At 38.3% G+C, this 23,724-nt stretch overlaps 1 protein-coding gene across 1 annotated transcript in view; it reads left to right on the forward strand.

The window, feature by feature from the left end:
* DNAH8 (dynein axonemal heavy chain 8) overlaps positions 1–23,724 on the forward strand; it is a 393,081-nt gene that overhangs the window by 99,626 nt on the left and 269,731 nt on the right. The window contains exons 9-11 of the mRNA XM_063724765.1: positions 7,544–7,657; positions 13,044–13,151; positions 18,777–18,878. Coding sequence (XP_063580835.1) covers positions 7,544–7,657; positions 13,044–13,151; positions 18,777–18,878 — 324 coding nt within the window. The remainder of the gene's footprint in view (positions 1–7,543; positions 7,658–13,043; positions 13,152–18,776; positions 18,879–23,724) is intronic.

The raw sequence follows: 23,724 nt of genomic DNA on the forward strand, positions 1-23,724 counted from the left end.
TAAATGTCATAGCATATTTTTCAACTTCCCTTCCCCACCCCTGATAGTATATCTTGGAGAGTTATGCCTGTTAGATCGAGCTTGAGCGGTATGGTTTTCCAAAAAAAGTTGTTGTGGTGGTTTTTTTTTTTTTTTTTTTAAGACAGAATCTTACTCTGTCACCCAGGCTGGAGTGCAAAGGCACGATCACGGCTCACTGCAGCCTCGACCTTCCAGGCTTAAGCCATCCTCCCACCTCAGCCTCCTGAGTAGCTGGGACTACTGTCATACACCACCATGCCCGACTAATTAAATAATTTTTTTAAAATGTTGTCCAGGCTAGTCTTGAACTCCTGGGCTCAAGCTATTCTTCCACCTCAACCTCCCAAAGCGCTGGGATTACAGGTGTAAGTCACTGTGCCTTGCCCAAAATGTTAATGTAGCCTGTTAGGTTTTATCTGATCTTCCCTGTTTGTGGACCAATTTTCCCCTTTCTTTTTTTGCAAGTCTGAGATATAATTCACATACTATTTATTTTATCCATTTAAAGTGAACAATTCAGATATTTTAAGTGTATTCATAGTTGCGCAAATATCATCACAATCCAATTTTAGAACATTTTCATCACCTCAAAGAGAAACTCTATATCCTTGAGCTCTCACCTTCCCATTTCCAGCATTCCCCCTTCCCCCCAACCCTCTGTCTAGATTTGCCTATTCTGGACATTTTATATGAATGGAATCGTAGATTCTTTGCCTTTCGTTACTGGTTTCTTTCACTTAGCATAATGTTTTCAAGTTTCGTCCATGATGTAGCCTGTATCAGTATGTCATTCCTTTTTATGGCTGAATCATATTCTGTTGTATGAATGTACCACATTTTGTTGATCAGTTTATGGACATTTGGGTTGTCCCCATTTTTTTGGCAATTATGCATAATGCTGCTATGAACATTCATGTACTGTACAACTTTTTGTGTTGATATATATTGTCATTTGTCTTGGTTATTATACCTAGGGGTGGAATTTCTGAGTCACATGTTAACTCTATGCTTAACTTTTTAAGGAAAATGGTTCCTTTTCTATGTGTTTGTAAATATTGCTGCGGTTGAAGCTTTTATATGTCCATATGCAAATATTTCCTTAGGTTGGATACTCCACAACTTTTCAGTACTAATTATCAGTTAAGTTATTATTATTATTATTATTTTGCCAGGCATGGTGGCCTACACCTGTAGTCTGAGCTACTTGGGAGGCTGAGGCAAGAGGATTGCTTGAACTCAAGAATTTTGAGCTGTAGTGCACTATGTTGATTGGCTGTCCACATTATGTTTGGCATCGATATAGTAGTGATGTCCCAGGAGTGGGGTGATGAGGGTGCCTAAGGAGGGGTGAACTGACCAGGGTCAGAAACAGAGCAGATCAAAACTCTTTTGCTGATCAATAATGGGATCATGCCTATGCATAGCCACTGCACTCCAGGCTGGACAACGTAGCGAGAACCTATCTCATTAAAAAAACTAAAAAAAAATTTTTGGGGGGCCAACCTGACGTATGGAAAATGGCTTGTTTTCTTTTGTTCTTTCCTTGTTAGTAGTGAAGTTGTTCAGTTTTTGCATGCTTACTGGCTATTCATATTTCTTTTGTGAATTTTCTTTTTGTATCTTTCCCTTATTTAGAAGAATTCAGACATTGTTTTGTACTGATTTATAGGAGTTCTTTATTTTTTAATTTTTTTGAGACAGGCTTCTCTTCATCACTCAGGCTGGAGTGCAGTGGTGCTATCATGATTCACTGCACCCTCGACCTCCCGGCTCAAGTGATCCTCCTGCCTCAGCCTCCTGAGTAGCTGAGACTACAGGCATGTGCCAATGTGCCTAACTAATTTTTAAACAATTTTTTTTATAGAGATAGGGTCTCACTGTGTTGCCCAGGCTGGTCTCAAACTCCTAGGCTCAAGGAATCCTCCTGCCTCACACTCCCAAAGTGTTGGGATTACAGACGTGAGCCACTGTGCCCGGCCACTTGCAGTCCTTTATATAATATGGATATTAATCACCTGTTATATTTGTTGGATGAAGTAATTCACCATGACTCCTGGACATCTCTGCACATATTCACTATATATGAAAAGAATGCAAGGCCTATACTGCTCTTTATCTGAACATCTTTCAGAGTTGTGTTTGCAGTGAGCAACCTTGAGGGGTCAGTTCACGTGTCCCCCAGACAAAGAGCAGAATTACTTAGCACTTACTGTAAAAAGGATAAATTCCCCTAAACTCAGTGTTCCTCACCTGTAACACAACCTACTGCAGGTGCAAGCATCAGTGTGTGGATATTTAGGGTCATGGGGGAACAAATGCAACATAATGCTCATGCCATTTGCTGTGATGTAATAAAATCCTTGTCTCTGAACCCAAATCTCATGTTTTCTCCCTTCATCCATAAAACAGTAAAAGGCTAATGCATTAACTTCTAAGCAGAGTAAAATCCCAGACCCGCATATGGACCTTGACAATTACAATGCAAACTTTTTCCTAGTCTGTGGCTTGTATTTTTTAAAACTTCAACACTTGAAATCATTTTAGACTTATGGAAGAGTCAACCAGGATAGTACAGAGAGTTCCTGCCTGCTCTTCATCTAGCTTCCCCTAATGTTAACATCTTAAAACTATTGTACAATGATCAAAATGAAGGGATAACATTGGTACAATACTATTAATGATGCTACACACAATTTATACTTCTCCAGTTTTTCCACTTATGTATTTTTATCTGTTCTGGGATCCAATCCAGGATCCTATTTACATTTGACTGTCATGTCTCTTTAGCCTCCTCCAATGGAACAGTTCCTTAGTCTGTAGTTGCACTTCATGAGCTTGATACTTTTGAATAGTAATGGTCAGCTATTTAGGAGAATGTCTCTCAATTTGGGTTTGTCTGACGGTTTCTCATGAATACATTGAGGTTATGCATCTTTGGTAAGAATGCCAGAGTTGATGTGCTCTTCCCAGTACGACTTACTGGGGGCACATTATATTGATGTGCCTTATTACTGTTGATTTAAAATTCATCATTTAGTTAGGGTGGAATTTGCCAGGTCTCTGTACTGTATTTTGTAGAAAATAACCTTAAACTACATGAATAGCTTTCACAGGTGGATCTTGACTGCGGCAATCATTACTGTGGTATGCTAATGGTGGTTTTCTAGTTCCCTCATTCCTTCCACGTTTATTAATCAGAATTCTTATGTAAGAAAATGTTGTCTCTTCTCTCACTGTAGTTATGTATTTGATCATTTATTTCCATTAATATAGCCTCATGGGTATTTATTTCACGCTTTTGGTTATAACTGAATACTATCATTATTTAGTTTGTTGCTCAAATTGTTTCCTCTTTGGCCATCGGGAAATCTTTCAGGTTGGCTTGTGTGTTTCCTTCTGATTCCCTTACTCTGTTTGGACCACTTCTTTACTCTCTACCACTAGACAAATGCTCAAGGCTCATTTTGTATTTGTTCTGCCCTAGTCCTGGATCAGCACTTCTCCAAGGAGCCTAGGTTTATTTTATTGGAGAGTAGTATTTAGGAACCAAAATCTGGTTGCCAGATGTGCTTATTTGTTGCTTGTATTTTAATTTTTTTTTTAAATGGAATCATTTACAATGAATTTTTTTATATTTAGGTGAATTAATTTTTTCAGCCTTTTATTGCTTTTGTCTCTCATGTATTGTTTAAAAAGACCTTCTTAAGAAGAATAAATTGGCTGGGCGTCGTGGCTCACGCCTGTAATCCCAGCACTTTGGGAGGCCGAGGTGGGCAGATCACCTAAGGTCAGGGGTTCGAGACCACCCTGGCCAGTATGGCAAAACCCTGTCTTTACTAAAAATACAAAAATTAGCCAGGAGTGGTGGTGCATGCCTGTAATCCCAGCTATTTGGGAGGCTGAGGAAGGAGAATCGCTTGAACCTGGGAGGTAGAGGTTGCAGTGAGCCGAGATCGTGCCACTGCACTCCAGCCTGTGCGTTGGGAGCGAGACTCCATCTTAAAAAAGAAAAAAAAAAAGAAGAAGAAATTAAGGTTAACCTAAATTTAAAATAGAGTTACCCTTTTCTTCTATTTCTAGGGTTTTATTTCTTTATACTTTATTCTTTAGTTAACTTGGAATTTATTTGTGTGAATCATGTAAGATTTAATAATAATGATAATAATAGCAGCTAACATTTATTGTGTGCTTACTATGTGCCAAGCATTGTGTTCAGCATCTTACCTATAACATTTCATTTAATCCTCACATCAGCTGGATCAGATGGATCTTATTATTATGTTCCCCATTTTGTATATAGAACAGTGAGAGATTAAGTTTCTTGTTCAAGGTCACTGAGTTAGTAAGAGGGGAAGCAGGATATAAGGTCATGCACTTACCTGTTGAGCTAGCATTCTTTTTCCCAAATGGCTGGCTAATTTTCCCAGCACTGTTTGTCATTTTCTTTTTTTCTTTTTCTTTCTTTTTTTTTTTTTTTTTTTTTTGAGACAAAATCTCACTCTGTTGCCCAAGCTGGAGTGCAGTGGTGCGATCTCGGCTCACTGCAACCTCCACCTCCCAGGTTCAAGCAATTCTCCTGCCTCAGCCTCCTGAGTAGCTGGGACTACAGGCACGTACCACCATACCCAGCTAATTTTTGTATGTTTAGTAGAGACAAGGTTTCACTATGTTGGCCAAGCTGGTCTTGAACTCCTGACCTCGTGATCTGCCCGCCTTGGCTGCCCAAATTGCTGAGATTACCGGCGTGAGCCACCGCGCTCGGCCACTGTTTGTCATTTTCTTGTAATCATCGTAATTTTTGTACATCTACTCTTTGTTCTTCTTTTCCAGATTTGTCTTAACAATTTGTATGTTTTCATCCTTTGGTATACATTTTGAAATAAGTTTATACAGTTTTTTTCTCCAAAATACCAAATTTTGAGACTTAGTTTTATATATTTTTAAAATGTATGTAAATGGAGTCATATCATATATTCTGCAACCAACTTTTACTCAACATTATTTGTGAAAATTCATCATGTTAATGTGTGCACTATTATTCATTTGCTACCTTTGTTTTTATTGCTGTATCATATTCTGTTGCATGAATGCACCACAATTTATTTATCTATTATCCCAGAATGGACATTTGGATTGTTTCTAGTTTGGGGTTATTGCAAGCAATGATTCAAAGGACATTCTTATTCATGTCTCCTGGTGCACATGTGTGAGAATTTCTCTAAGGCATATTCCTAGGAGAGAATTTATGAATTTGTGGATCAAAGGCATATACAGTTTAAGCTCTTGGAAAGAGGTCTCTAATGATCTGCCATAGTGACCTTCAGACATTTTGTATTAAAAATATTAATCTGTAGTTTTTACAAAGGATACAAAGCAAATGTGGTAGCAAATCTATGAATGACATTGAGGAGGGAGGGAAAGAAATATATTGGATGACAATGTAAAGATCCAAGAAGGTCTTCAGTGGTAAGAGTGGGGGTGTCATACTGGTGTCCCAACCTTTTTGTTGGATGGGTTTGTTGACAAACTGTTTGGCTCCCATTGTTTTTTAAAATGATTTTGTTCAGAGCATATTATTTCTGTTTTTGCTGAGTAGACCTCTCCGTTTCATGCTGTCTTCATCTCTGAACAATTCTCAAGCAGGCACTTCATTTTATCATCCCTAGTATGTAAGAGTGGTCAGTTAATAATAAGATAACAGCTCACGCCTGTAATCCCAGCAGTTTGGGAGGCTGAGGCAGGAGAATGGCGTGAACCCGGGAGGCGGAGCTTGCAGTGAGCTGAGATCGCGCCACTGCACTCCAGTCTGGGTGACAGAGCAAGACTCCGTCTCAAAAAAAAAAAATAATAATAATAATAAGATAACATTTATTAAGAATAGGTTAAAAATCCTGAAAGAATTTGAAGCAGAGAAATTGATCAACTTTGGATAAAGACTTAACAGTTTTAGTTGAATCCGTTGATAGAATGATATTACTGATGCGAGTCAGCTTGATCCTTGGCTGCTTTATGAGAGGTATAGTTTCCAGAAAAAAGGAAGGTGATGTTTTGGCTCTTCTCAGCATTGGCCAGATCACACTGAAGGCTTCCTTTCATTCCTGAGGCATATGTGTTTAGAGTGATGTGTGTGTCCAAAGTAGAAAGGCCAAGAGGTTGAAGCTATTAAGACCATGTCCTTGGAACCAACCCAAAAGTTCATCAATGATAGACTGGATAAAGAAAATGTGGCACATATACACCATGGAGTACTATATGGCTATAAAAGAGAGTGAGATCATGTCCTTTACAGGGACATGGATGAAGCTGGAAGCCATCATCCTCAGCAAACTAACATGGGAACAGAAAACCGAACACCACATGTACTCACTCATAAGTGGGAGTTGAACAATGAAAACACATGGACACAGGGAGGGGAACATCACACACCGGAGCCTGTCAGGGGGTCAGTGGGGAAAGGGGAGGGAGAGCATTAGGACAAATAGCTAATGCATGTGGGGCTTAAAACCTAGATGAGGGGTTGATAGGGGCAGCAAACCACCATGGCACATGTATACTACGTAACAAACCTACACATTCTGCACTTATATCCTGGAACTTAAAGTAAAAAAAAAAAAAAAAAAAGTCTTATTAAATGACTAAAGGCACACAGAGTGCTCATCTTTGAATAAAAGACTTAGTGATGATATGGTAAATGTCTTCAAACATTTGAAGGGATGCTGTGTGTTCACTAGGCTCCATTATGCAAAACTATACAGATGAGCAGAGATTACAGGAAGAACTTTCTCATAATCAGTTATTTAAGCAGGTACTATTTGATGACCACTTACAAGAAACTGTTGATTTCAGACTGACTTCACTTTGCTAGTAAGGTTTTGTTTTGAGTAATCTTCTTTTTTTTTTTGAGACAAAGTCTCACTCTGTCGCCCAGGCTGGAGTGCAGTGGTGCGATCTCTGGCTCACTGCAAGCTCCGCCTCCTGGGTTCATGCCATTCTCCTGCCTCAGCCTCCTGAGTAGCTGAGCCTACAGGCGCCCGCCGCCGCGACCAGCTAATTTTTTGTATTTTTAGTAGAGACGGGGTTTCACCGTGTTAGCCAGGATGGTCTCGATCTCCTGACCTCGTGATCTGCCCACCTTGGCCTCCCAAAGTGCTGGGATTACAGGCATGAGCCACCACGCCCTGCCATAATGTTCTGTTTTAATAACTTGACCCATTCTTGAAGACCCAGAGTAATATAATGTCACAAATAACCGGAAAAGTCATTCCTGTTAGAAGCAGGTCCAGTTCAAGCCTACAGACAGAATTTTAATTATAAACAAAATGAATCTTCAGTTTTAGTAAATCATTTAAGGTGCTTGTTGTAACTTTATCTTAAGTATTATAAGAAAAACATATATTAATTACACTTAAATATCTACCATTTTAGTATATGTATGATTAGGGAAGACTGAATTTCCTGAGTAAACTTTAGCACACTGATATATTTGGATGTTTCATAGAATTCTTATACCTTTTTTTCTTAGAATTGGCGTGATTTGGATGCAAGAATCACTGATACAGCAAATGAATCCAAAGATAATGTCAGATATTTGTATACTTTGGAAAAAGTGTGTCAACCTCTCTATAACCATGACCTAGTAAGTATGCTTTTAAAGTACAATTTTAAACTGAGTGCAGTGGCTCGCACCTGTGATTCTAGCTACTCAGAAGGCTGAGGTGGAAGGATCACTTGAGCCCAGGAGTGCAAGGCTGCAGTGAGCTATGGTTGTGCCACTGCATTCCAGCTTGAGTGACAGAGCAAGAAGACCCCATCTATAAAAAAAAAAAAAGTACAATTTAAGAAACTGACTTGTATAATTAATGCATTAAAAATCTTTAATATGTGTATATTGGGGAAAAACATCCTGCCAAAAGTTATTTAAAATATATATTTTCCTCTTATGTATTTATGAAGAATGATAAACTATATTTAATATTTTAACCCATATTTAAATATATAGTGAATCATTAGTATAGTATGAAATAAGCAAGACAAATATTAATATATTACTTACCCTTTGCTGCATAACAAATTACCTCAGAACTGAGTGGCTTAAAAACAATGAGCATTCATCATGTCAGAGTTTCTGTGGCTCAGGAATCCAAGCAAGGCATAGCTAAGAGCTTCTGCTTCAAGGTCTCTCATGAGGTTGCCCACAGGCTAAGTAGGGGAGGTTGACTGGGGAGAGTCTTCTTCTCACCTCACTCATGTGGTTATTGGCAGGCCCCAGTCCCTAGCCATGTGGGCCTCTCCACTTGGCAACTTGCTTCCCTTGGAGTGATCCAAGAACAAGCAAGAGAATGAGAGAACACCCAAGTTGGAATCCACCTTCTTTTTATAACCTAATCTCTGAAGTGACAGCCCATCATTTCTGTTGTGTTCTATTGGCTAGAAGCAAGTGAATCTGGTTCACTCTGGGTGGGTAGGGGAGTATACAAGGGTGTGAGTACTATGTGGGTGAGCATCACTGGGGCCATCTTTGGGGCTGCCTATCAAGGTAGATATTTCCCAGGGTACAGATTAGGAAACCAAAACTCATCATGGTGTAGTGACTTTGCCAGCATCACTCAGCTAATCAGGGATGCAGGACAGAACCCATCTTCTAATTTCTAGCCTACTCTTCTCATAATATTTCCATAGAGATCCTTTAAAGAACATGTTAGCACTACCATTTGCTTTTATTTTTTAAAAGTTTATATTAACTTCAAATTTGTAATCTGGTATTTCATAATATTTCATATAAAATATGAAAATTAAAAAAATCTCTATCCTTTATTTAATAGAAGGAGAAGTCAAGGAAGCTAGTAGTTGTTGAGAACTTAGAGCAGGATTTCCCCATTTTTCCTGGATGTTACTTCTTTTGTCAATCATTTGTAGGCAGGAGGGCTGCCCAGACAGCTGCGTTTTTAAAGATGTTCCCAGGCTTGAGAATCCTTGACCTTTTATTATAGGCATTGTGCTACATGCTTTAAATATGTTTTCATTCTCTATGCACAATGACCCTCATTTCAAAGATTAGAAAACCGAGTTTGAACATTTCTATGATGATCCATGATGGGACCAAATTAGAATCTAGCTATTTCTAGCATTATGGGTTGTATTATTTTTCCACTTTACTATGTTGCTTCTTCAAGGTATTCTCTAAGTTGAAATGCTTCCTCTTCCTCCCCCCACCCCACCACCCCGGGATGGAGTCTCTCTCTCTGTCACCCAGGCTGGAGTGCAGTGGTGCTAGCTCTGCTCACTGCAACCTCCGCCTCCCGGGTTCAAGCAATTCTCCTGATTCAGCCTCCTGAGTAGCTGGGATTACAGGTGCGTGCCACCATGCCCGGCTAATTTTTGTATTTTTAGTAGAGACAAGGTTTCGCCATGTTGGCCAGGCTGCTCTCAAACTCCCGACCTCAAGTGATCCACCCGCCTCCACCTCCCAAAGTGCTGGGATTACAGGCGTGAGCCATTGTGCGCGGCCCAATGCTTTCAAATTAATTTAATTTGCGTCTGATATCTGTGTTCAGTATTCTTCACTCTAATTTTTTAAGAAGTAGTCAAATCTTCCATATAGGTGGCAGCATAGGCCACATGGTTTTGTTGACCAACCTTCTTGGATCAATGCAGGTTTCATCCCAGAGGCAGGGAGAAGGAAAGAGGTTATGGTCTATATCACTTAGATTTGGAGAAGAAGGAGATATAAAGGCAGTTCATAATCTTTCCAAGAGAATGTTAGTAGTCAAGAAGTTTAATATGAAAGGGGAGGGAAAAATGTCAGTTGAGAGTCTTGGACAAGTGCATTTCTTACTGCCATGAGGAATCCATTATCCATCAGGGAGCACCATGAGAGGGGACAGGAAGACTTTAGAAGCAGAGTCTTTTAATTGAGTCCATAAAGAGATTGTAGATTTTATTTAAAACTTATTAGTGTTATTTGCAAAGCGATGACTTTTTAAAAAAATTACAGCTTTATTTTAGATTTGGGGGTACATGTGCAGGTTTGTTACATGGGTATATGACATGATGCTGAGGTTTGGGGTATGGATGCTGTCACCCAGGCAGTGAGTACAGTACACAATAGGAAGTTTTTCAGCTCACACCTCTCTCCCTTCCTCCCCACCAAGAATTATGACTTTCTTAAACTTCATTCTTCTCATTTTTACCCCTGCTACTAGTAGCTGGACTTGTGTTGTGAACCTTTGTAAAATTTGTTTAATATAAGAACATTTATACTATTTCTTAGGTATTTCTGTGCACGTGACCCCAAGTAAAGAAAATCAAATTGTATATGGTGTTGGAGAAATAGGGCCGTTGCTTGGCTTACTTGGCAGCTCAATGACTTAATTCCCCAACTTTACAATGTGAGCAATTAAAATTTCTGTTCAAGAAAAATTAAAATTATTACGTGTCACAAGCATTTCGGATTGCTCACAAGATTTGAAGATGCAAATATGAAATACACATAATACCTAAAGACTACTCCAGGGCTACCGCAAGTAGCTCTTGATGTGAAAAAATAATAGATGAAGTGAATATGGCACAATGTTCACGTTTGTCAAATCTAGTGATGGGAGTAGGTGGTCATTATATTTTTCTCTGTACTTTTCTATATATTTAAAGCTTTTTATTATAAAAAGTAAACTTGAAAGAAAGAATACTCTTCATTGCTATCAAGACTCCAAATTTTAAGGTATACTGATTTCAACTTCTTGATTCAAAAGACTTGTTTTAATTCATATAATTTAAAAATCATTTAGTTCTGATGTTTTTTTCATCCTAGTAATTTTAAAAAGCTTTGTTCAATTACTCTAACCACGGATGTGCCTTATTATTGTTATTTTGTTGTTGTTGAGCTTTTTATATTCTCTGATGTAGGAAGGTTTCAAGCATTACCTTTTGAAATGACAGAAGTACTAATAGCATTGAGTCATATAATTGCTTCCCACTCATACACCCACTATATCTGTACTTTCAACAATTCCTTTTTCCCCCTCATTTTCTTTATTCTGATTAAAAGTAACCAGCAATTGCTGTTTAGTTTATAACTGTCATTTGGGTAGGAAAAGTGCAGGGGATTCATGTTTCCATTTCTGGTTCATAAGATTTATGTATGTTTCATTTTTTAATCACCCTGGTATTGTGCTTTAGGCATATCTTACTATTATATGTTTGACATATAAGATACCTGAACACTGTATATAGATGGACAAGAACAGTGCACTCAAGGAGCTACTATTGTAAATAATGATGTTTAAAGTTCAGATGAAGGATGTTTTCCTGAAGGACCCATTTGATGCCATCCCTGAGCCCTCTTTATTGGAGTTTAGTGGTACTTTGTAGACATGACTTAGCAAGGGTGGAAGGGACTCCTTCTAGGCATATTTTTATTAGGATCTTTTTGATCTACAGATACCATATATAATATGAATTCTGACATAGAAGGTTAACTATAAACTAATGATGTTAATTTCCATAAGCCACATAAAACTGATTTAATTATTCCATAGTTACACCCCACACCTCGGACATACCATACAGTAATCGGTAGTTGTTTTTCTTGGCTGTATTTCTTCCATCACCATTAGAAAAACATTTTATATATTTTATCTTGTCTTATCAATTAAAAGGAAAGTTCCTTGAAGGGAGGGATGCCATTGGCTTTGTCTGTTCTCCTGTAGTGATTTGCATCATGGTTAGAAGCAGGGTCTCAAAATCTCCGCTACGTAACTTACAGCTGTTGGATCTTAGGCAAGTGACTTAACTTCTCTACCTCTCTGTTTTCTCATTTGCAAAATGGGAATAATGATAATGCTTTATTTTATAGATTCTAAGACTTTTTTTCACATTTTAATATCCCTGAACTCAGGACATACTTTAGTCAGTTAGGTTTTGTGAATCATTGTGGATGTGACTTGATACAACCTTAAATTATTAGTTCTCTCCTTGAGGGTGTTTTTTTTGTTTTGTTTTGTTTTTGATTTTGGTGCCATTTGTATGAATTCAGACTGCAGTTGAGTACCTGTGCATACATTCTCAAAGAAGTTTGGTTTCTTTCCTCCTCCTGGTAGCATGTACATTTTGTTTCTCTCTTTTTCTCCATGGTTGGTTTATTTCATGTTTACCTTAACAGGGAGGACCCACTGGTGGCCTAGTATTATGTAGGAGTTAGATTCCTCATCTTGGGTGTCTTTTTTCTTTCTCAATAGCACAGAAAACAATGGTGCAATCTTACAATCCGTGATGTTTTATATATGATGTAATCAAACCTACCTTCAAGGGTTGTTCTCAGCATATCTTAGAATAATATGCTAACGCTCTTAGCCTAGTGCCTGGAATATAGTAAGCACTCAGTTTATGTTTGGGATTGTTTTATATCTTTGTTGTACTTGTTCTGCTTTGCTCTACCTTGTTCTACTTGTTTTACTTGTTTGTGTTTATCTCTTCCGCTCTGCTGTGAGCTACTCATGAATAGGTTTGGATTTCTCCCAATATATTCAGAGCCTAATGGCACTTGGTAGGATTGCTAAAAGGCGAACTGAGTTGCATAAAAGAAAACGAATGCTAGTCTGATTTCTGTTTTAGCTGGGCTTATGACCATAAGAAAGTCACTTTACCCCTCAAGGTATCAGTTTCTTCACCTTTAAAAAGAGCAGAATGAACTATTAACCTTAAAATGGCTCTCACCTCTAAAATTTAATTTTAGATTAACTTTTAAGTTCAGATTTACAGAAAAGTTGCAATGATAGCACAGAATTCTCTTTACCCAGTTTCTCCTGTTAACATCTTGTATTACCTTAGTTTGTTTGTCAAAACTAATGTTCTATTATCTGTTCCAGGGTCTAGTCTAGAATACTACATTGCATTTAGTAAAATTTGACTTTAAGATAAAAATGCTATACTATTTTGTGTACATTTAGAGTTTTGAGTATTATAGAATATTGGTTATTAAAACTATACGCATATGATGGAATTCACTTAATTTGTTTCAATGTTAGGTTTCCATGGCACATGGAATACAAAATTTGATTAATGCCATCAGAATGATTCACGGTGTGTCAAGGTATTATAATACCTCAGAGAGAATGACCTCATTGTTTATCAAGGTAAGTTTCTATGGGAGGAAATTACATGTCATCCTGCGAAAAAGTTAGCAAATCTTTCCTTCTGAGCCCTAGGAAGGGAATTGGGAAGCCTAAGTGCCTCTCAGAGTTTTAATACTTCCAGTGGGCAAGAAGAGAAAGGCGTTGACTGGACTCAGTTGTACTTAATTGAAGGGAGTAATTGGTACTTTTCTGTTTATCAGATGTAAGCCCCAATACTTAAAGAAAATGTGCCTGGTGGTTTTTAATTTATTCATTTCAAATAGTTTTGATTCTACCCAAGAGATAGGAGTGTGTCTACTATTAACAGTGGTTCTTTAGCTACTCCCATCAGCACTATAGTTTGTGTAAAATTTTCCTGTGTGGCACCACATGGTTAATTATTTAAAATAATTTTTTAAAAATGATTAAACAATATATATTTAAATTTGCTAGCCAATGTCATTTTTTTAAAATTATACATTAAGTTTTAGGGTACATGTGCACAACGGGCAGGTTAGTTACATATGTATACATGTGCCATGTTGGTGTGCTGCACCCATTAACTCGTCATTTAACATTAGGGATATCTCCTAATGCTATCCCTCCTCCCTCCCCCAACCCCATGACAGGCCCTAGTGTGTGATGTTCCCCTTCCTGTGTCCATGTGTTCTCATTGTTCAATTCCCACCTATGAGTGAGAACATGCGGTATTTGGTTTTTTGTCCTTGCGATAGTTTGCTGAGAATGATGGTTTCCAGCTTCATCCATGTCCCTACAAAGGACATGAACTCATTCTTTTCTATGGCTGCATAGTATTCCATGGTGTGTATGTGCTACATTTTCTTAATCCCGTCTATCATTGTTGGACATTTGGCTTGGTTCCAAGTCTTTGCTATTGTGAATAGTGCCCCAGTAAACATACATGTGCAAGTGTCTTTATAGCAGCATGATTTATAATCCTTTGGGTACATACCCAGTAATGGGATGGCTGGGTCAAATGGTATTTCTAGTTCTAGCTCCCTGAGGAATCGCCACACTGACTTCCACAATGGTTGAACTAGTTTACAGTCCCACCAGCAGTGTAAAAGTGTTCCTATTTCTCCACATCCTCTCCAGCACGTGTTGTTTCCTGACTTTTTAATGATCGCCATTCTAACTGGTGTGAGATGGTATCTCACTGTGGTTTTGATTTGCATTTCTCTGATGGCCAGTGATGATGAGCATTTTTTCATGTGTCTTTTGGATGCATAAATGTCTTCTTTTGAGAAGTGTCTGTTCATATCCTTTGCCCACTTTTTGATGAGATTGTTTTTTTCCTGTAAATTTGTTTGAGTTCATTGTAGATTCTGGATATTAGCCCTTTGTCAGATGAGTAGATTACAAAAATTTTCTCCCATTCTGCAGGTTGCCTGTTCACTCTGATGGTAGTTTCTTTTGCTGTGCAGAAGCTCTTTAGTTCAATTAGATCCCATTTGTCAATTTTGGCTTTTGTTGCCATTGCTTTTGGTGTTTTAGACATGAAGTCCTTGCCCATGCCTATGTCCTGAATGGTATTTTCTAGGTTTTCTTCTAGGGTTTTTATGGTTTTAGGTCTAACATTTAAGTCTTTAATCCATCTTGAATTAATTTTTGTATAAGGTGTAAGGAAGGGATCCAGTTTCAGCTTTCTACATATGGCTAGCCAGTTTTCCCAGCACCATTTATTAAATAGGGAATCCTTTCCCCATTGCTTGTTTTTCTCAGGTTTGTCAAAGATCAGATGATTGTAGATATGCGGCATTATTTCTGAGGGCTCTGTTCTGTTCCATTGGTCTATATCTCTGTTTTGGTACCAGTACATGCTGTTTTGGTTACTGTAGCCTTGTAGTATAGTTTGAAGTCAGGTGATGCCTGACTTCAGGTGATAGCGTGATGCCTCCAGCTTTGTTCTTTTAGCTTAGGATTGACTTGGCAATGCGGGCTCTTTTTTGGTTCCATATGAACTTTAAAGTAGTTTTTTCCAATTCTGTGAAGAAAGTCATTGGTAGCTTGATGGGGATGGCACTGAATCTATAAATTACCTTGGGCAGTATGGCCATTTTCACAATATTGATTCTTCCTACCCATGAGCATGGAATGTTCTTCCATTTGTTTATATCTTCTTTTATTTCATTGAGCAGTGGTTTGTAGTTCTCCTTGAAGAGGTCCTTCACATCCCTTGTAAGTTGGATTCCTAGGTATTTTATTCTCTTTGAAGCAATTGTGAATGGGAGTTCACTCATGATTTGGCTCTCTGTTTGTCTGTTATTGGTGTATAAGAATGCTTGTGATTTTTGCACATTGATTTTGTATCCTGAGACTTTGCTGAAGTTGCTTATCAGCTTAAGGAGATTTTGGGCTGAGACGATGGGGTTATCTAGATATACAATCATGTCATCTGCAAACAGGGACAATTTGACTTCCTCTTTTCCTAACTGAATACCCTTTATTTCCTTCTCCTGCCTGATTGCCCTGGCCAGAACTTCCAACACTATGTTGAATAGGAGTGGTGAGAGAGGGCATCCCTGTCTTGTGCCAGTTTTCAAAGGGAATGCTTCCAGTTTTTGCCCATTCAGTATGATATTGGCTGTGGGTTTGTCATAGATAGCTCTTATTATTTTGAGATACGTCCCATCAATACCTAATTTATTGAGAGTTTTTAGCATGAAGGTTGTTGAATTTTGTCAAAGGCCTTTTCTGCGTCTGTTGAGATAATCATGTGGTTTTTGTCTTTGGTTCTGTTTATATGCTGGATTATGTTTATTGATTTGCATATGTTGAACCAGCCTTGCATCCCAGGGATGAAACCCACTTGATCATGGTGGATAAGCTTTTTGATATGCTGCTGGATTTGGTTTGCCAGTATTTTATTGAGGATTTTTGCATGGATGTTCATCAGGGATATTTGTCTTAGTTAAAATAATTTGAAAAATTACTCAAGCAACACATGAGACCAGGCATGGTGGTTCAGGCAGTAATCCCAGCGCTTTGGGAGGCTGAGGTGGGAGGATCGCTGGAGCTCATGAGTTTGAGACCAACCTGGGCAACATAGGGAGACCTTGGCTCTACAAAAAAAAAATTTTTAAGTTAGCTGGGCATGGTGGTGTGTGCCTGTAGTCCTAGCTATTCCAGAGGCTGAGGCAGGAGAATCCCTTGAGCCTGGAAGTTCAAGAATGCAGTAAGCTGTGATAACACCATGGCACTCCAGCCTGTGCAAGAGAGAAAGACCTTGTCTGAAAAAACAAACAAACAAACCAACAAAAAAACCACCACCAACAAAAAAACCCACATGAGTAAAATTTATTTGTAAATTATTCAAGCATAAAGAAATATATAAAGTCATAGTCACATTTTAAGTTTTTTTAAAAAGCAAAGTATAGGCTTAATCACTATGTCCTAAATACGACAAGACTCTCAGAATCCTTCCTCTTTACCTGTCTCTCTCATTCTTGCCATATATATCCCACATTGAGATCATTTTTAGTTCTGACAAAGATTCTTTGCTTGGCTTCTGAATCTTCTGGTAGGCCCACCTTTGCACTTTCTAGTGAAATCTAGTTTGAGCAAAGAACCCTGCTAAGTCAGTTTGGCAAGAACCCCCCATTCTCAATATCTGATAACTCTAGATATCTTATCAGGTTTTCATTCCTCCCAACCACCCAGGTGTTGTCTGATCACTTTGGCCTGTCTTCAGCAAGAATCCTGTTATGTCAGTTTAACCAAAATCCTCCTTACCTCTGATGTTTCCTCTTAATAATTTTCCACCCACTGACTCCCATCTTGCCCCTTGGCTGTACATTCCTGCTTGTCCACGCTGTGTTCAGAGTTGAGCCCAATCTCTCTTTCCCGCTACAAGATCCCTTTGCAGTGGTCCCTATATCTATCACAATGGTCCTGAATAAAGTCTCTTGCTTTGCAAGTATCACTGAATAATTTTTTAACAGTTCCATATTATTCTTAACATTTTTTTCAACATTGTGAATCAACAAGTATTCAGACTAAAATCCAAGTATTGCTAATTTATTTATCACCACTGTTTTGTGATTCCCACATCTTTTTCATTCTTGGATTCATCATTTCTTTTGCTGAAAAAATTATTTCAGAGAGGGTTTCAGGGTGGTGAACTTCCTGGATTTCTACATGTCTGAAAATCACTTTCATTTTGTCTGATCACTCAAATGCTAGTGTGACTTGGATTTTAAATTTGACATCATTGTCTCCTGGGAAGTTGAAGATATTGCTCAATCATTGTCTAGTATTCAGTATTGTTGAGGAGAAGCTTGGTGCTAATCTGATTCTTGTTTCCTTTGTAGGTAACTAGTTTTATTCTCCCAGGAAGCTTTTAGGATTTTTTTTCTTTATCTTTGAATTTCTAATATCTCAAACTTTTTTTTTACATTTATCTTGTTCTACACTTGCTGAGTTGTCTCAATCCAAAGACTTTCCTTTCTCTTTATTCCTGGGAAACAGTCCTCTTTTGCCTGGGATTATTCCTAGCTCCCTGATATGGTTTGGATATTTGTCCCCTCCAAATCTCATGTTGAAATGTGATCCTCAGTGTTGGAGATGGGTCCTGGCAGGAAGTGTCTGGGCCATGGGGGTGGATCCCTCATGGATGGTTTGGTGCCCTCCTTGTGGTAATGAGTTCATGCAACAGCTGATTGTTTAAAAGATCCTGGCATCTCTCTCTTGCTTGCTCTCATACGAGGCCAGTTCCCACTTTGCTTTCGACCATGACTGTAAGCTTCCTGGGGCCGTCATCAGAAGCAGATGCCGGTGCTATGCTTCGTGTACAGCCTACAGAGCTGTGAGCCAAATAAACCTCTTTTCTCTATAAATTACCCATTCTCAGGTATTCCTTGATGGCAATGTAAATGGACTAACACACCTACCCATTCAATTTATTCTCCCCCCTTGCATCTAACTTACATTTCTCTTAATTTTTTTCTTCTGTCTTTGCCCTTTTCTGGCTCACTCATTTGCTCTTCATTTTTCTTTTTTTGGATTGTATTTTGTTTATTTATTATTATTATTTTTAATTTTATTATTATTATACTTCAAGTTTTAGGGTACATGTGCACAATGTGCAGGTTTGTTACATATGTATACATGTGCCATGTTGGTGTGCTGCACCCATTAACTCGTCATTTAGCATTAGGGATATCTCCTAATGCTATCCCTCCCCCCTCCCCCCACCCCACAACAGTCCCCAGAGTGTGATGTTCCCCTTCCTGTGTCCATGTGTTCTCATTGTTCAATTCCCACCTATGAGTGTTGCTCTTCATTTTTGTACCAATTGATGGTCAGTTCATCAATAGAATTTCTTTTAAAATTCTGACAATGAAAATTCCAATTTCAGGTTCTCTAGTTTTTTTTTAATGTTATTATTATTTTTTTTTATTTTTAGAGACAGGGTCTTATTCTGTTTCCCAGGCTGGCCTTGAAATCCTGGGCTCAAGTTACCCTCCCACCTTGGCCTCCCAAAGTACTGGGATTACAGGCATGAGCCACTGCACTTGGCCCGTAGGTTTATTCTTTATCATATTTTTATGCTTGTGGTTTGAAATTTATATATAAATGTTATTTCTCTTTTTACATATAATTATTTCGTACCTATATTTATTTCAGGTAACAAATCAAATGGTAACAGCATGTAAAGCATATATTACTGATGGAGGATTAAACCATGTATGGGATCAGGAAACGCCAGTTGTACTAAAGAAAATTCAGGTTTGTAGAAGTACTTTTATTTTCATAAACTAAATCTTTTCCCATCCTGCCCAATTTTACTTTGTTTATTCACAAAATATGTTAACTGAAAAAACTTCCTACAGAGTAGTGTTGAGAATATAAAAAGAATACAGTTCTTATTATCTATTTCCCTTTATATTTAGTGCTTCTCTTAGGTTATAATTTAATTCTCATCTTCTCCATGGCTGCCTGTGTTAGACTCCTGTGTGCCATTTCATATGCTCTGGCCCCTACATCTCATTCCAGCCCGTTACAATTAAAATTTTTGCCTTTTTTTCCATTGGTTAGGATTACGATGTATCCTTAAATAGACATGGTAGTAGTTGCCATCCTAATTTTGATCCTGGTTTAGAAGACAATGTTTCTAACGTTTCCCCCATTTAGTTGGATGCTTTTGTAAGATTTAAATATATCTTTGATCAGATTAGTCTAGTACCAAGAGATATTTTTTAAAGTTATGAATGGGATTTGAAAAATTTTCTTCTGCATATATTTATTGAGATGCTTATAGAATGTTGCTCCTCAGTCTGTTAATGTGATAGATGACATTTTTAGGCTTTCTAAAATTAAACTGTCCTAACGTTTCTGGGATAAACTCAACTTGGTCGTGGTATAATTATCTTTTTAAAAAACACTCAAATTCAGTTTGCTACAGTTTTGTTTAGGATTTTTGGAAGCTGTATTGGTGAGAAAGAGAACCTGGAATTTTCCTTTCTCATGCTGACCTTGTCTGTGTTTTGTCTCAGAATAAATGGAGGGTGGGGGGAAGTATTTTCTGTTTTCTGAAAAAGTTTGTATAAAATTAAAGTGACCTGTTTATTAAAAGTTTGAAAGAAATGGCCACAGCAGGAAGGCTCCATCTGGAAGTGGTTATTGGTCATCTCTGTGTGCAGGTTCCCTGGTCTTCGTAGTGCCAAGGTGTATGGCTTGAACAGGGAGGTCAAGTTTGAAAAGTGGCCCAGTGCCCTCCACCCAGGATGGGAACTATTATTCCCAAAGCCTGGTGCTGACTGCCATCCTGGCCAGGGCACTGCTATCACCCTTGCTCTGACCTCTGAACTGGAGGATAAGAAGAGGAAGAATTGCTGTTAGTGTTTCTCATGCTGAAAACAGTTGATCCCAAGGACTGGAAGAATCAGGATCATTATGCAGTTCTTGGACTTAGCCATGTAAAATACAAAGCTACACAGAGACAGATCAAAGCAGCTCATAAAGTAGTGGTTTTAAAACATCATGGAAAGCAGCCGGTGAACCAATAAAAGAAAGAGATAATGACTACTTCACTTGCATCACTAAAATTATAAAATGTATGACCCAGTGAAAAGAGGAGCATTTAACAGTGTAGATCATACATTTGGAAACTCAGTTCCTTCTAAAATTGAAGCAAGGGACAGTTTCTTTGAAGTATTTTTCCCACTATTCAAAAATAATTCCAGATGGTCCAAAAAAAGTTTCTAAACCTGGTGTTATGAATTCATCATTTTATTCCTTCTGGTATAGTTTTTATGCTTGGACAGAATTTTCTTATTTAAATACAGAAAAAAAAAGCAGAATATTGTGACAAGAGAGGGATTGAAAAGAAGAACAGAGCAACAAGAGCTCAAAGAAAGAAAGAAGAAATGAATTGAAAACATTAGTTGATAATACACATAGCTGTGATACAAGGATAAAAAAATTCAAAGAACAGAAAGCCAAGGCCAGGCATATTGGCTCATGTCTGTGATTCTAGCACTTTGGCAGACCAAGACGGGTGGATCGCTTGAGCCCAGGAGTTCGAGACCAGCCTGGGCAACATGATGAAACCCTGTCTCTACAAAAACTTAGCTAGGTGTGTTGGTGCGCACCTGTAGTCCCAGCAACTTGGGAGGCTGAGATGGGAGAATTGCTTGAGCCTGGGAGGCTGAGGCTGAGTGAGGTGAGCCGTGATTGCACCACTGCACTCCAGCTTGGGTGAGAGCAAGACTCTGTTTCAACATTAAAAAAAGAAGAGAAAGCCGAGAAGGAAGCAAGATGGAAGAAGCAAGAGGCTAAAGAAAAACGAAGACAAGCTGAATTAGAAGCTGCTTGAATAGCTAAGGAGAAAGAAAAGGAAGTTAAACAACGAGCATTGTTGGTAAAGAAAGGAAAAGAGATCCAGAAAAGAGTCGTTAAAAGGAAAAGACAAACCTTCAAAATTCAAGGAAGACCTGAAATCACCTTTTCTGACAATAAGTGGAGCAGCTTAAAAAGGTGGAAGAAGTGGAAAAACTTTGTGATAGGCTTCAACTAGCAAGTTTATAGCACTTCAGTGAAATACCTCATCTACAAAAACACTAGGAATGGCTGCTCTCGTAAAAACGGAAGAAATAAATGAGCCAATTAGAACAGAGAAACAGGAAGGGGAGGCTTGTGTGTGACAAGCATCTAAGAATGCAGAGAAATCAGCTGTTGAAGGTGGAAATGGCAGTAAAAATTGGTCAGAGGAGCATTGGTCTGCAGTTACTAATTAAAGCCATAGGCCCCTTTTCTGCATGAACAAATTCAATATGGGAAGTTATTACCAACTATATGAACACACATTCTTTTTTTGGAGTCAAGAGAACTTATTGGCAAAGAAAATTGAGCCTCTAAAAACTTGACCCTCATAAAAAAAAAGATGACAAAAAAGGCTTTGGATAATCTTTAAAAGAACATGGAATAGTCTCTCAAGTACATGAAGTAGGCCTCCTTCAGATGCACCTGAAGATGAGGAAAAATAGAGGGAGCAGTGCCTGGCAGGACAAAAGAGGACCTCAAGAAACAATATAAGGAAGTTGTTGAGGTGGTAAAGGCGATGAAATGCCCAGGAGCAACTGCTGAATGCAAATGTAGCCGAGAAATGACTTATGGACAGTCTTTGTTGTGTATGCATTTAAAAACTACAACTGATAATCGGAGATGCTTAGCACCTTTTCAAATGCCTGCTGGCTATTTGTATGTTTTCTTTTGAGAAATGTCTTTTCGGGTCCTTTGTCCATTTTTTAAATATTTTTTTTGAGACTGAGTCTCGCTCTGTTGCCCAGGCTGGAGTGCAGTGGCACAGTCTTGGCTCACTGCAACTTCTGCCTCCCAGGTTCAAGCGATTCTCTGGTTTCACCCTCCTGAGTAGCTGGGATTACAGATGCCTGCCACCACGCCCAGGTAATTTTTGTATTTTCCGTAGAGACAAGGGTTTCACCATGTTGGCCAGGCTGGTCTTGAACTCCTGACCTCAAGTGATCCTCCTGCCTCAGCCTCCCAAAGTGTTGGGATCACAGGCGTAAGCCACTGCGCCTGGCCTCATTTGCTTATTTTAAAATCAGGTTATTTATTTTCTTCCTATTGAGTTGTTTGAGTTCCTTATATATTTTGGGAATAAACCTCTGTTAGATATATGGTTTGCAAATACTGTCTTCCAATCTATAGGTTGTCTCTTCACTCTGTTTTCTTTTCTGTGCAAAAGCTTTATAGTTTGATACAATCTCATTTGTTATTTTTGTTTTTGTTGCCTGTACTTTCGGGGTCACGTCCAAAAAATCATTGCCAAGTAGCTTTTCCCCAACATTTTCCTCTAGTAATTTTACAGTTTCAGGTCTTATCTTTACATCTTTAATCCACTTTAAGCTGACTTTTGTATGTCATGTGAAATGATGGTTCAATTTTATTGTTTTGCATGTGGATATCCAGTTTTCCTAAGACCATTTATTGAAGAGACTGCCCTTTCCTCATTGTGTGTTCTTGGCACCTTTGTCAAAGATCAGTTGACCATAATGCATGGATTTATTTCTGGGTTCTCCATTCTGTTTCATTGGTCTATGTGTCTGTTTTTATGCCAGTACCATGCTGTTTTGATTACTATAGCTTGGTAGTATATAAAAATATACTACAGTATAAAATCAGGCAGTGTGATGCCTCCAGCTTTGCAAATTAAAAACCACAATGAAATATCAGATCACACTTGTTAGAATGCCTACTACAGAAAAAGACAAATGATAACAAGTGTTGGTGAGGATGTGCATGCTCTTGGTAGGAATGTAAATTAGTGTAGCCATTATGAAACATAGTATAGAGGTTCCCCCTAATATTAAAAATAGAACTACCATATGATCCAGCAATCTCATTTCTGGGTAAATATTTAAAGGAAATGATATAACTGTCTCAAAGAGATATCTGCATTCTTGTATTCATTGCAACATTATTCACAATAGCCAAGATACGGAAACAACCTAAGTGCCTGTTGACAGATGAATGGATAAAGAAAATGGGGTATATAGGGTATGTATGTATATATGTATGTGTTTGTATGTGTGTGTGTGTGTGTGTGTGTGTGTGTGTATGGATACATATATATAATGGAATATTATTCAGTCTTTACAAAGAAGGAAATATTGTCATTTTTGACAACATGGCTGAACTTTATTTCATTATGCTAAGTGAAATAAGCCAGACACAGAAAGACGAATACTGCCTTTTTTCACCTATATGTGGAATCTAAAAAAGTCAAACTCTTAGAAGCGGAGAGTAGAATGGTGGTTACCAGGGGCTGGAGAGGGATGGCACAATGATGAGATATTGGTGAAAGAGTACAAATTTTCAGTTATGCAGAATGAATACATTCTGGAGATCTAATGTACTGTATGATGACTATAGTACACAATACTGTTTTGTTTTTGTTTTTGTTTTTTGAGACAAGGTCTGGCGCTATTGCTCAGGCTGGAGTGCAGTGGTGCCACCTCAGCTCAATGCAACCTCCGCCTCCTGGGCTCAAGCCATCCTCCCATCTCAGCCTCCCTAGTAGCTGGGACTACAGCATGCACCATGTATTGTA

Source organism: Pongo abelii, chromosome 5 (assembly GCF_028885655.2).
Source record: "Pongo abelii isolate AG06213 chromosome 5, NHGRI_mPonAbe1-v2.0_pri, whole genome shotgun sequence".
Taxonomy (NCBI): Eukaryota; Metazoa; Chordata; class Mammalia; order Primates; family Hominidae; genus Pongo; species Pongo abelii.